Source organism: Anas acuta, chromosome 8, assembly GCF_963932015.1.
Source record: "Anas acuta chromosome 8, bAnaAcu1.1, whole genome shotgun sequence".
Lineage (NCBI taxonomy): Eukaryota > Metazoa > Chordata > Aves > Anseriformes > Anatidae > Anas > Anas acuta.
In genome coordinates, this window is record NC_088986.1 from 29,149,965 (window position 1) to 29,164,607 (window position 14,643).

Consider the following 14,643-nt stretch of genomic DNA (forward strand, 5'->3'; position numbering starts at 1 on the left):
ACAGATGTTAGGGAAAGATGACTTCCAGCGGAGGCCTACCAGGATTTCTACTCTGATTAAACTAAGAGGTGGCTGGAGTTTGCCATTCTGTGCCTCATTGCCACATGCAATCTAGATAAAATAAGTATAAAGAAAAAGAAACTCAGATACAACTGACAGGCAGATGGCTACTTTGGCTTCTTGGATCTCTGAATATAGGAAAAGAAAGTAGCATGCCACCTAGGCTTTGGACAAGAAAGACGGTGGTGAGAAAAAACAGTTCTTGTGAAGGAAAGATACATGGGTAAATTGGGGGTGACCGTCACTAGCACAACTGTCTGGTGTGGAGAAAGAAAATCCTACCTGTCCACCATATTGGCTGCCTCCTGAAGAAGGTGATCTCTGTAAATAGTTATATTTTCATTTGAAAGATCATCTTTAAGTTTGACATGTCTATTTGATCAAACTGTATTGTCTTTTATACTCTGTAGAATTTTAAAGAGGGTTTAAAAAAAAAAAAAAAACAAAAATACAGTAGTCTAAAAACTTACATGTTACCAATTCCATAATATTTTCTTGAAAGACATATACTGGGGGAAAAAAAAGAAGAAAAACTTCCTACCTGCCCACCATACTGGTTGTACTGGTTGCTTCCTGATGAGGATGAGCTCTGAAAAAAAAATTACAAATTACTTTCCTTCTATTCTTAAAATGCACATTGTAAAGAATTTTTATTACTTTCATTTGTTTCTTAGTGTCAGAAACAGTTTATTCCATTACTGTATTTTGAGCATTCTGCTTCTACTTGGACATTTATATAAACTTATATATAAATAAGAGGACCATATGGATTTCAGTCCTGGCTAAAAAATTGAAATCTCTGCATTAAAATACAGAGTTTTTATTTTTTATTTATTTATTTATTTATTTATTTTAAGTACAAAAGTATTTACCTGTCCACTGGAGTAGCCACCACCTTGAGAGGATAATCCCTGAAAACAAAGAACAACAATTGAATTTATTTCTGTTTATAAGGCTTCTAGAAAGCAAGACTATGCTATTCAATAGTTGTATACATGCTTTTACAAAATTGTTTGGTTTTCATTAAGTTTATAATTAGATTTCGCAAGACAGCTGTCACGAGATTCTGGAAGGAATAGTTGGGCATAATTTGTAAAGATCACTTTTATTAGAAGGGCCATTTGGAAATGGAACTGCAAATAATGAATAAAATAGATGCTTACATGTCCACCTGACTGGCTGCCTCCTGGGGAATAAAAATCCTGGAAAAATGTATTGAAAGTACATGACAAAAAAACCCAAGACTTCCTTTCTTTTGTAGCATGGAAAGATAAGGAGGAAAGTTGAATACTCTTTCTGCCTCTCCACATTCCTTAACTTTCTTTCATGGACTGTTCAAGAACAAGAAACACTTTCTGCATAAAACAGCATGTGCCCCTTTATCCATGCTTTTTTGGTGAAGAAGATACTCTTTTGGAAACAATGACTAAAGAGTTTGTATATCTTCACCAAAATAATTTCCTAGTCTGAGTCACTGTATTCTCATTTGAAGTAATAAAATGGGTGACAAGTTAAAATGACAGGAAAGTGGAAGCTCTTGTAAGTATATCGTAATGCACAAAAAAGCACAGGGTTTTGCCTAGAATACATGCTCGAAAAAACATGGCATAGAAACCTTTTGCAAAGGACAATGAGTGAAAAAGTGGGAGATCATGAGCAAGTAAATTGTGGCACTGTGCTTGTAATTGTGAATTTGAGATTTAAGAGCAGACCTCAGAATCAGCTGGGATTTCTGGTAGTGCTTAAACACTTTAGCCATACTCTCATTCTGTCTTTGCTTAGTTTGAGGGCTTTCTAGTCCACATCAAAAGCTGCTACACCAGCTTCCACACAAGTTGTAATTCAGCTGGATAGTACTTGCCAGTCCTAAAAAAACTCTGGGGCAGAGAACCCAGTAACATTTAAGAAGGAGTGCTTACCCGTTCACTCTGCCGGCTGCCAGATGGTGAGGTGGAATCCTGTAAAAACATTAGAATCCAGTTATTTCATGGCAGATATCTCCATTTCATCTAAGCAAGGGTGGAAAACAAAGAAAACTGTGGCTTTGTTTGTGTGACTTGTTGGGAAAGTTAAAAATGGAGGGTGTAGAATATGCAGTATGCTTTCAAGTTCTTTCTGTGCTCATTTTTGTGAGAGTGGCACTTCTTTATTTGGAAAGCTATCCCAGGCCAGAGCTAGCAAGAAAGGATTAGTTGCCCTAGAAAAACAAAAACAAAAAACAAGACCGAAAAAATCAGAAAAAAAAAACACAACAGAAACATTGATAGAGATATATAAAAACTAGTGTAATTTATATATTTTTTTAAGTAGATATTCAATATCGAGTGATAAAAGAGTGAAGTCTCATCATAAACTATGTTATTTCCCTTTAGAATATGATAAAGAAAAACAGTTGCATTTTAAAAGATATCTTGGATCTTGAAAGACTTCAGCGGTACACACCAATGTTCTTAAGAGTTTAGTTCCTTTCATAAGCCTAGTGGCCATCTGTAGCGTAGTTTAACTTTGATGAGCATCCACAATAAAATTTTGATTAAAGAAACTGTTGTGTAAACTAATAATAAGTGTGGCTGAAGTACACAGCTGTACTTATAAAAACCTTTGAAGAACCATTTTCTACTCACCAATACATTCGAAAACTGACTTAGTAGAAATAAAGTTAAAATTGCTCAATCAATTGCTCAAGACTCCATGAAAATGACAAATGAAACGTGGAAAGTTTCATAAACACCTTTAGCAGAATTATGGGAATAAAAAAAAAAAAAAAAAAGTATTTCCTTCTGACTGAAGTAAACAGAATAGAAAGCAGTTCTGACCATTCTACATGAAAACACAGCATTCATACGTAATATGTAAATGAAGGAGCTTGAAGCTCTTTTATTCATCTGGTATTGGAAAAAACACACAAATAAGTGCTGTTTGAACTGAAGATGGAAGGAGATGGAATTAGTTTCCACAGTAGTGATAAGTTAAGTTGTAAGATAGACTGAAATGGTATAATGATTAAAGGTCAAATATGTGTTTTCTCAAAACATGGAAAAATAGAATTTTAAAATAAATCTGTATTTTAAGAGCCATTGAATTGGACAGTTGATTTGTGTGAAGAAACAAGATAAGTGTCAATGTTATGAGAGTCCAGAATAATAAATACATATACTCTTAAGGATATAGTCCACAAAAATTAACCCTTAAGAACTGAAATGGTTCATCTGATATACTGATAATACAGATATTGGTACAGTATTAAATTAATATTATTATATTAAATTAAATACTCAAAGTACTCAAATCACTGGAAGTAGAAAGAATCTATTTTTTTTTTTTTTTATATTGTGAGAATATACTGATGTGGAATTTTGACAGAAATTATGAAATAAAGAAAGAGAGCTTCCTTTGTAATTGCTACATCTAATGACCAATTCAAAAATGCATGACTGTGACAAGTATGAACTGTTGCAGTTGTAATTTTAGTGTGCTAAATCCTTATCATACCATAGCACAATAATGTGACATAATTTAAATCTACTTTTTCTTTTATCTATAGAAATAATATAATTTCAAAGAAATTCTTGCAGAAAATTACTAAGCAACACAGATTATTAGAATATGCCACGAAGGAGCTCTTGGAGGTATGACTATGAGATAGGTAAAGGTACACATAAGCACCCAGACATGTTAAAAGGTAGTAAATTCTGAGATTGGTATACCAGAGAAAAAATACTTACCATGTCATCGGATTCACCACCTCCCATGGAATCCTATAAAATAATGGAAAAACATTTATTTTCATATATAAAGGACTTATGACCTTACTTGTAAAAAAGATACATTAGAAGAATAAAAATAATGAACCACTTAGAATTTCCAATTTTACCTAAGCCATGGAATGTTCAAGAAAAGAAAAAGATGTATAACTTTACTTGCTGCTTAACCAGAGGAGGTTTAAGAAAATGAACAAACTAATACACACACACCTCTCAGAATTACTTGTTAACATGTTCTCTCTTAGGAAACATCTTAGATAAAGTTGATTTACAAAATAAACTATTATTTACATTCAAATATCCCATTATCTAGACTTTGTTTCTAGATTCTGCAATAGAAGTACCAATAAGACAATATTTTTCTATGAAAAAGCAGTCTAGATTATGTCTTATTTTTAATAAATAATTTTACATGAATTTGGGTGGTGGAAATGTATTGCTAAACAAAAAAGAATGTAGTCCCTACAAAATGGTTCTCCAATGCAGTTCACATCGATACATACAGACTTAAATACAGTATGTGCATTCCCCTAGACTTTCAATGGCTTCTACATAAGTAAGTGATGTAAAGTAAATGCACAAAATACTTTTCAGTGAGCTACTGCAAAACCATTAATTAAGGGGAAAAATGTTATCCTAATTAAAATAGTCACAGTGGCACAGTAAGCAGGATAGTTTTATAATGCATAACCTTCCAAGCATTATGAAAACATTTGGAATTGTAAATGGGTAAATAAAAGGGAAACCAAAAGCTATCACATGGTCATCACTTAAAAATAGTTGAAATATAGAAGCCAGTGCATGTAAGAACCAACACAGCAAGCTTCAGCTTTTGATGAAGCATGATAGAAATGATATTTACCTGACCATAAGATCCAGCTCCACCATATGTGGAAGATCCATCCTGTTCAGAAAACAGAAATCATTTTCATTTTGCAAACAGACATTTCATTTTGGAAGCATACTTGCTGGGCAGGGGGGTAGGGGTTCTGTGGAGATTTTAATTATGCAAATATTTACTTAGTTATTAGAATGAATATTGAGAAGGTCAGTTATATCCTTGTAAAACACTACCTTGACATATTCTTAGAGCAAATTCTGTTTCTTCTACTGAAGAGACATTATTGGATGATAACTCAAAGCTAGTATTATTGAGGACAATAAGCTTTAGCAGTTGGAAGTGCACAACTTTTCACATACATCCCTGTAAAATTCCATGACATGAAGAGTATATGGAATTTCACTCCTCAGAGAAAACAAACTAACAAACAAAAACCTTCACTGAAAGGTAAAGCAAGAGCCCAAATAAAGAATATATAGCTATATGTAGGAACCATGGTGTTCGCCCTAAGCACCATTTATACAAGCAACCTTTATACAAAAACAAAAAAGGGAAAAAAGAGTATTTACCTGACCGTAGGATTCACTGTTACTATCATACACAGAAGACCCTCCCTATAGAGAAAAAAAAAAAAAAAAAAAAAGACTTTAATATTTTGATTCCTCTAAGAAAGAGTTTTTCTTCTTTCAAGGGCAGTACAGGAATGAAGATAATGGAAGACTGTGTTGACATAACACATGAGGAAGAACACTTACCTGTCCATAAGATCCACCGGGATAGTAGGACGATCCTCCCTGCAGAGGAAACAAGGAGTTACTATTTTGGATCTAAGGTGTTCTCTCAAGAAAGTTTTTTTAGGCTTCTTGCATGCAGGTACAATGACTAGAATGTGTACCTGGTTACCAGAATAAGAGCCGTGGAATGAACCTGGGCCTCCCTAAAAGGAAAACACAGACCAGCTAGTTTCTTGCAGCCAAGGTAAGTGCTCCTTATCAAGGCATACAGTTCTCAGTTTATACTCTTTCTCTCCATTTTGAGCTAACCTTTAGTACCTAAATAAAAATTAAGACCAATAATGTTAAGGCAGGAGAAGTTTTCAGGCAGCAGTTTTCTTAGCCTGCTGGCATTTAATTTCTGCAAAGAAACTGTCTTCACCTTTCTGTACTGTTCTCTGCCAGACTTCACACTACTAAGTTACTTCACAGTTGATTTAAGTTAGCTAGTCTAAGAGAAAACTGTCAGGTCTATAATTACAATATTTCATAGCAACCGCAATACTGGCAGTCTAGAAATCAGGATTATGGCTGTCTGTGTTATCCACTCGAGGAAGGAGGAACAACTACCTGTCCATAGGATCCTCCAGGATAGAAGGAAGATCCTCCCTGTGCAGAAGACAGAACGGGTTACTCATTTACATTTGACTACTCCTTCTGGAAAGGTTTTAGATGGAACTTCTGAGTAGGGCACTTTATCTGAATGTTTACCTGGTTACCAGAATACGTGCTGTATGAAGAACCTGGTGCTCCCTGAAAGGAAAACATAGACTACCTACTTTCTTGCAAACAGAGCGGTATAAATAAATGTGCCTGACCTTCACTTTAAGCCAATATTGTTAAAGAACAAGAAACTTTACAGCAATGATTTTCTGAGCTGAATGAAAGATGAATCCAAGGCAGTTCTAAACACGGAGTAATCTTTTTGCTCTGACAGACTTCGTGCTGTAAGTTACATTGTGTTTGATTCAATTGTTGGGCGTTAAATAGGATATTTCCTAACAGTCACTATTCCGGAGTACAGGAACAAAGGTAATGGAAGACTGTGTTGACATAACACATGAGGAAGAACACTTACCGGTCCATAAGATCCACCGGGATAGTAGGACGATCCTCCCTGCAGAGGAAACAAGGAGTTACTATTTTGGATCTAAGGTGTTCTCTCAAGAAAGTTTTTTTAGGCTTCTTGCATGCAGGTACAATGACTAGAATGTGTACCTGGTTACCAGAATAAGAGCCGTGGAATGAACCTGGGCCTCCCTAAAAGGAAAACACAGACCAGCTAGTTTCTTGCAGCCAAGGTAAGTGCTCCTTATCAAGGCATACAGTTCTCAGTTTATACTCTTTCTCTCCATTTTGAGCTAACCTTTAGTACCTAAATAAAAATTAAGACCAATAATGTTAAGGCAGGAGAAGTTTTCAGGCAGCAGTTTTCTTAGCCTGCTGGCATTTAATTTCTGCAAAGAAACTGTCTTCACCTTTCTGTACTGTTCTCTGCCAGACTTCACACTACTAAGTTACTTCACAGTTGATTTAAGTTAGCTAGTCTAAGAGAAAACTGTCAGGTCTATAATTACAATATTTCATAGCAACCGCAATACTGGCAGTCTAGAAATCAGGATTATGGCTGTCTGTGTTATCCACTCGAGGAAGGAGGAACAACTACCTGTCCATAGGATCCTCCAGGATAGAAGGAAGATCCTCCCTGTGCAGAAGACAGAACGGGTTACTCATTTACATTTGACTACTCCTTCTGGAAAGGTTTTAGATGGAACTTCTGAGTAGGGCACTTTATCTGAATGTTTACCTGGTTACCAGAATACGTGCTGTATGAAGAACCTGGTGCTCCCTGAAAGGAAAACATAGACTACCTACTTTCTTGCAAACAGAGCGGTATAAATAAATGTGCCTGACCTTCACTTTAAGCCAATATTGTTAAAGAACAAGAAACTTTACAGCAATGATTTTCTGAGCTGAATGAAAGATGAATCCAAGGCAGTTCTAAACACGGAGTAATCTTTTTGCTCTGACAGACTTCGTGCTGTAAGTTACATTGTGTTTGACTCAATTGTTGGGTGTTAATTAGGATATTTCCTAACAGTCACTATTCCGGAGTACAGGAACGAAGGTAATGGAAGACTGTGTTGACATAACACATGAGGAAGAACACTTACCTGTCCATAAGATCCACCGGGATAGAAGGTAGACCCTCCCTGCAGAAGAAACATAAGGAGTTACTATTTTGGATCTAAGGTGTTCTCTCAAGAAAGTTTTTTAGGCTTCTTGCATGCAGGTACAATGACTAGAATGTGTACCTGGTTACCAGAATAAGAGCCGTGGAATGAACCTGGGCCTCCCTAAAAGGAAAACACAGACTGGCTATATTATTGAAAACAGACATCTAAGTAAATGAGTCCAGTTCTGAATTTGTTCTTTCAAAAAATATTTTTCAAAATAGATGTTATAAAATATAAACATTTTACTTCAGAAGGGATGTTTCTGCTATCATTTAAAGAGAATACTGGTAATTTTTGTTAGAAGTGAAAAAACCTTTAGCTTGGACTTTTCAGGTTAAAGAACCTGAAAAAAAGTAATTACTCTTCATCTTACTCTTTCTCGTTACAGAATAAGATGTTATGGCTGGTTGACTCTAGGTTATTATAGATCATTGTTATCATGTTTTTCAAAACTGCTAAAATAGCAAATTTTCAAAGTACAAATAGGTTCTAGTTGATCAGATACCACTTAAAAGAGAAATACTATTTACCAGTACATAACATCCATTATTACTGTCACATCGTCTTTGTACACAAAAAAGACAAGCAAAGTATTATTCTATGGTTTGACTATTTCTTCACAGAATTTGTAGACTGAGACTCTGTCTTTTGATAGATCTTAGAGGAAAAAGTGGAATAACTGCAATGTGACAAATTTGGGAAACCACATAAGAAAATCCATTTTTTTTTTCATTTGAAACAAGGTTTAAACATGAACAGCTTTGACACTTGCTTTAAAAATCCCCTTCCTTTCATAGCTTTTAAGTTTTAGAAGAAAACTTTTACAGGGATTTTCCTCTTGGGCTGAAGAATCTTCAAGGAAATAGATGACTTGGTATTTTATGTAAGATTCATGATTGCTGGTTTATTTATTCATATGTATTCATCTACAACTTGATTCTTTTCATGCAGGACAAAAAAACCTGCCTACCACAGCAATGTGTTTAAATGTTAATCTTAGTCATTGCTGCTGCCATATGTAGAGGATATACCCTGGACAGAAAATTAAAATAAGTCAACTAAGTCCTTTTTTGAATTCTCTCTATTCTTTTGAAGGTCAATAAACTTTACTGTTGGGTGAAGACAAAGATTGAGACTATTGCTGTGTAGTTTATCATAAATTAATATACCAGCTGATACTATCACAAACTGAAATGTTAGTCTCTTGGGTAACCAAGTCCATGCACCTACACTGAGAATTGATTTTTTTTTTTCTTGATCAATTTAGATGTGTTTTTCCTTCCTGTTGAAAATCGTTCTTTGATAGTAACTAAACACACCCTCCACCTCCTGGCCAGGGTATGGTCATTTGCTGTTTAAAACCAATTGCAAAAAATTGCAAAAAGCACAGAGGGGAAAAGGCCATAGTAGAATGAAAACTTGCATAATTACATACTTTTTCCTTGTAAATGCATTTTTTAATGTAGTATTACATAACAAAGCAAATTTTTTTTTTCTTCAATTAAATTTTAAGATTAATTAAAGGCTATATTTTTAAAACATATGGGTTGTCATTACTGGTCAACCTCAGTTATGTGAGAGAGGTGATCTGCCAGACCAAAATTACTGTTGCTAAATGTTAACCACAGTAAGTTCGGAAAGCAGTTATTTCTTCATACAATTAATTTGTTTAAAGTACATGCTTTTTATAGAAATAATAATTCACAACAAGTTTCTTGTTGAAATTGAAAACTGAAAAAAAAATTACACTGTTCAGGAGGGTTTGTGTAAATACAGCTTCAAGAAAAAATTGTAATTTTTCAGGTATGAAATAGATGATGTAAAAATCTACATTCATTATAATTTACAATAGGGATAGTTTAAATCTGTAACATCTGAGAATCAAAAAATACATATCTTACACTTTATAATAAAATATTCATTTCTGTCTATTCAAACTGTAGAAATGCTTATGTTTTATAGGGCAATAGATATGATGAATTTTAGTAAATAATTCACTGCTATGCAATATAAAAATGCACCACTGACAATGAGGTTGCAGTGATTCTCTTTATGGGTAAGAACTAGTTTAAGTATTAAGTTAAAAGATTATCTTTTGAAATATTTATCAAATTTTGACATTTTAGTCACAATGCTTTAAAAGATGTGTGAGAAGTACAAGGAACTAATCTGAATCCAGTTAAAATCTGGGGTTACTATGGGACATATTGACACGTTTTTGAAGGCAATGAGTAATTAGTACATAACAGTCAACTGACAGAACGTTTGCATTACAAAGCAGTTACAGAAAGTTAGTGCACAAATACTAGTTATGTGCTGACAGTGAGACTTCATTATTCCATTTCATTGTATGTAATTCTATGCATACTAAGGAAAATATTAATAATATTCAGTATTACACTATATTTATTTTCTATATTTATTAGATGATTAATTCAAAACACTTCATTATGTAGATGTAAGTATAAACTCAGGAAAAAGAATTACCTGTCTAACACCACTGCTTCCATCGGGACAAATGCAGCCACCCTATAAATAAAATAATAATAAATAAATAAAAGGAAACAGATTGATTTGTGAAAGTTAAGTATAAAACCATATGTGAGATGCCAAACTGTATTTAGGGTAAGAAAGACTGGGGGACTACTGTGGAGCTGTGACTTTTCTTATATCTGGAATGAATGAGAAGGCAGCATAGTCCTAGATGTTTGAAGTTTGCTTTGGAATTTAAACTAACATTACATCTCTCAGTGTTATGTCTCAGTTATATATGTCTAATCAAGATAGAACTATCTGGGAAGCCAGGAGTACAAAGAATCACCAATGTCCATTTGCCAATAAGTCATGTGTGAAATTGAAAATATTAAAAAGTGATTTCAGAAGCCATTTCAAATAAACAGTCTGAACAAACTCACTTCATTTACAATTTAACATATGACATTAGCAAACCCCTGCCCAAAATTACTGGACTTAAATTCTAATTCCTTAGTTTAATTAGTTTAATTACCAGGATGCTATATGAACAAAACTAGTCAACAATAGAGAAATGCCTGACCTGACTTGATCCACCACCAGTTGCAATAAATGATCCACCCTGTGAAGAAACCAATTATTTTTTATAGAAACATTTTATCATATGTAAAGCATAGAAAAGGAAAAGAATCTAATGTGTCTAAACCGATGTAGTGAGATATAAGGTCACAAACTCTTTGTACTACTTCCCTGCACCAAACAAACTTATTCATAACTTTTTGCCTGAATCATTGTGAAAATGTAAAGTTGGATGAAACCTATTTGGGGACTGGTACAACACATAACAAATGGATATCAGGAAAACTAATGAAGAGAAGTGCTACCCACTGGAGCTCAGGGATCTCACTGAATTATTGAATTAGACCTCAAACTCTCAGTCAAAGGACTGATGATGTTACACCTGCATAATGCTGGGCGTAGTGAGATTACAGATCTCTGAGAAAGCTGATGGGTACCACTAGAGTACAAAGTATTTAAAAAAAATAGAATCAGTTACCACTCAGGGTGGGTCAAACTTTCACATAACTCTGGAACATATAGACTACTGCAACAGTTCACAGGTCTACAGAACATGAAGGCTAGAAGGCTAGACCTACTTTTGTGACAGAAGTACACAATTAAGGTATACCTTGTTACCAAATTTTAGATGAAAATGATATAACTGGCCATTACCATCACTATAGCAGGACTGTTTCTAAAAAGAGACTCTGAAACGATTTCTTTTGTGTTTTAAAAACAACTTTTGAGAACATATTATGTAAAAATCCACCTGAAATTGCTACCTGCTTAATGGAGTGGAAGAACAAGGACGCTAAATTCTGTGCCTTTTATCATTCACAACTGCACAAAATTTTAACGTTATAGGGAAATGTTGACACATCAAATAATATTGTGTAGCACAGATAAATAAGAGGAATGTAATTTTCAGAAACTGAAATAGAGTTTGAGAAAGCTCTTTTCAGTAAGATGATAGAGTGGACACTATATTATTACCTGAAAGTTAGTGTGGCTGTTGTTTGAAGTAGAAGATTCATTCTGTGAAGAAATAAGTAATAACTCATTTTTTCAGCAAGGGTAATAAATTCAAATATATAGTTCTATTGGAAAAGAACTATCTAACCCTAGATAGAATAATCTGTTGAAGAAGCTAATATTTATACTTCTAATACATCAAGCAGCTGTAATATCAGCTTTCAGAAATGACAAGTATGGTTTACCTGTACATCATAGTCTCTTCTGCTCAAAACATGTGATGTATCCTGTAAAAAGAGACATTTGCTATTAAGAGATGAAAACTCTGATCTATAGGCAGTCATCGGCCTTTTTTTTGGTCTGTATTACTTATTTGTGACTCCAGAACCTTTAATGCATATGAGTAGAAGTACCTTATTGTAAAATAAAATATCATTTGCTTAATTTTTTATAGGTTACTGACTTGAAGCTATACAATACAGATATCTATGTCTCCTCCATACAAAAAGAAGCAGAATAAATTACTGAACATTACTTTGTCTTACTTCATCATTCTGTCTGAATTCAGTTACCATTTTAACTGCCCTCTGTTTGTATAACACATTAATTTTAAATAATGGTAGATTAAAGTATCTCTATATGTACTTCCTGATGAACAGGAATTTGAGTTACCCCATACCACACAGCAAGATTTTAATGTCATGTATTTCTTCATATATATGTATATGTTGTTTTAAAATAAATTCACCAAAAGAGCAAATGGCCAAACTTTTTTATTTTATTTATTTACTTCATTAAACAGGAGAATATTCATTAGGTCAAACATAATTAGAGAAAAGCAGATATAATTATAACAAATTAGGTATAATTTGGGCAAAGCAGTGGGAAATAAAAGTTACTTACTCTGGCAACAACCTTCTTCTTTGCACAACCGGATTTCTGTAAAGGAACCAGAAGCCAGTTATTACTTTATAGATAGACATCCACACAAATACTTCCAGCAAGAATCTAAGTGTATCAAAGTGGCACATTTAGGTAGAGGAAAGTGTCTATGGAGTTCTGACTTTCCTCACTTTCAACAGATGACAGTGGAAAATACTTGTATTAGTCATTTTTATTTTCAAATAACTCAAACATTGATAAACGAATTTTGGAGCAAGAGAGGAAAGCATCATTTATCTTCTGAAAACATCATATTGTAAATATAGGAATCCAAATCCTGTTTCTTCATGTGGAACCAAAACAAAATTCAGACCAAATTGTACTATAATACACACCCAATAAACAGTAAGGTAGCAAAGTCTCTCTCCTGCTTGTATTCCCCCATCCCACTCCTGCAATTCAGTATGAAACCATAAAAGCATAAAGCACTTTGTTTACTAAACTGTATCAACTCTATATTCAAAGCGTGATTCCAATTTTCAACAAATTGGCTTGAGTACTGAGAAAAGCAAGAATTTGTGTCAAACTCATTACCTGATTTTTGTTAAAAGATGTTATGCAATCTGCGTTCAGTTACATGTTGTCATATTTTTTCTATCAGAGGCAATACACTTTGCTATCATTGAGTCTTACATAACATATTTGAAGGATGTTTTTGACCCTTCAACTTCTCCATAAGAAGTTTGTGCTTAGCAGAGTTCTGTCTCTCTCAGCTCACCCACTGTGGTTTAGAGCAGTGTGTGTGTGTACAAACATTCTATACATCTTCTTTGTGAGAACACTTAAAAGAAAACTCTTTTAAAATGAAGTCCAACAATGCACACTGAACAGGGATAACCAAGGAAATAATAGCATCTTACGTGGCTAAAGCAGGAAGCAATGAGAACGCTTAAAGAATGCTTACTGTGGAAGGGATTGCTTTGCAGAACTTGTTATACTAAACTTAATGCACTGCTTTCAAGGTAAATACAACTGCCGAAGAAAAAAAGTTTTTAGAAGACCTCCTTACTTCCTGGGATGCATATCTTGTACAGTACTAACATCCAAGAGGAAAAACAGGGAAAAATAGTGAAGCAGTAAAGAATATGGGTGACAACTGAAGAAACAGTAAGAGGCAGATGACAAAAAGTTACTCTAGATGGCAGTAAGAAGTAGAAAAGTAGGCTGTAACAGATGGAAAAAGCTTTTCCATGAGCAAGTATGGAAAAACATCATTCATTTACACAGCAGTGTATTTGCTTGGTAACAATTTGTCCATATAAGTCACCATTCATGCTTGTGGGACAGAATGGAAAGTCCTGACAGAGGGAGCATCACCAGAGGATAAATCTTACTTTAGAACCCTAGCATATTTGCAAGTTTAAATTAGAACAAGTGACAAAAGCTTGAGGCAGCTACATACCTCACATAGACAGATGGTTAATTCCAAAGTAACTATCCAAAGTACATATAGTAAGGGGCCTCATAAAAACTTTGTTATTGTATATTCCTATAAGTACTCTACAGTTTTAGGTAACTGTGCAGCAGCCTTGAGGACTGATAGAAGGGACTGAGTGCAGAGAAATATGAGATCAAATAATCTCATTCTTTTATTGCTTTATAAAATCTTTCAAAAATTAATCATATACTGTAAGTAAAGGCCCACAGGTCTAACATGGAAGTGCTACTAAAAATGTCATTAATCATTAGAATCTGAGTACTGTAGAAGAGAAAAAGCACTTACCCGACCATTAGCACTATATGTCGTGTCATTCTGGAAAAGAATAAATTAAATTTAAATACAAAAAACTTACAGAAACCCAATTATTTCTGATGTTGCGTACAGACAACATACATCATACGTGTTTCATTGCTCGCATCCTCCACTGTCTTGCCTAAATTAGTTTGAAATCCTATCATTCCAGTATGAAGAACATTTTAACACTAACTTTAGGTTGGTAAAAACATGAAGTGAAAAGCAGTGGAATATCTGGCATTTTTTTCTCTTTTAATTTTTTCACCTTGTCCATTTGATTTTATTT

General features: G+C 34.1%; 1 protein-coding gene across 8 annotated transcripts in view; it reads right to left on the minus strand.

Moving 5' to 3' along the window:
- SLC35A3 (solute carrier family 35 member A3) overlaps window positions 1-14,643 on the minus strand; it is a 57,120-nt gene that overhangs the window by 41,402 nt on the left and 1,075 nt on the right. For 4 of the 8 annotated variants that reach the window (XM_068690491.1, XM_068690488.1, XM_068690487.1 and 1 more), the window contains exons 1-16: window positions 7,246-7,479; window positions 7,105-7,143; window positions 6,657-6,698; window positions 6,517-6,555; window positions 6,150-6,191; window positions 6,009-6,047; window positions 5,561-5,602; window positions 5,421-5,459; window positions 5,235-5,279; window positions 4,687-4,728; window positions 3,786-3,818; window positions 1,980-2,018; window positions 1,224-1,262; window positions 933-971; window positions 602-649; window positions 343-381 (exon numbers count right to left, since the gene is read on the minus strand). In XM_068690491.1, coding sequence (XP_068546592.1) covers window positions 343-381; window positions 602-649; window positions 933-971; window positions 1,224-1,262; window positions 1,980-2,018; window positions 3,786-3,818; window positions 4,687-4,728; window positions 5,235-5,279; window positions 5,421-5,459; window positions 5,561-5,602; window positions 6,009-6,047; window positions 6,150-6,191; window positions 6,517-6,555; window positions 6,657-6,698; window positions 7,105-7,143; window positions 7,246-7,302 — 663 coding nt within the window. In that variant the 5' untranslated portion in view covers window positions 7,303-7,479. Of the gene's footprint in view, window positions 1-342; window positions 382-601; window positions 650-932; window positions 972-1,223; window positions 1,263-1,979; window positions 2,019-3,785; window positions 3,819-4,686; window positions 4,729-5,234; window positions 5,280-5,420; window positions 5,460-5,560; window positions 5,603-6,008; window positions 6,048-6,149; window positions 6,192-6,516; window positions 6,556-6,656; window positions 6,699-7,104; window positions 7,144-7,245; window positions 7,480-7,612; window positions 7,652-7,753; window positions 7,796-10,162; window positions 10,205-10,730; window positions 10,770-11,701; window positions 11,744-11,925; window positions 11,968-12,583; window positions 12,620-14,345; window positions 14,376-14,643 lie in introns of those variants that run through there. The other 4 variants (XM_068690493.1, XM_068690489.1, XM_068690490.1 and 1 more) reach the window with 4 other exon arrangements.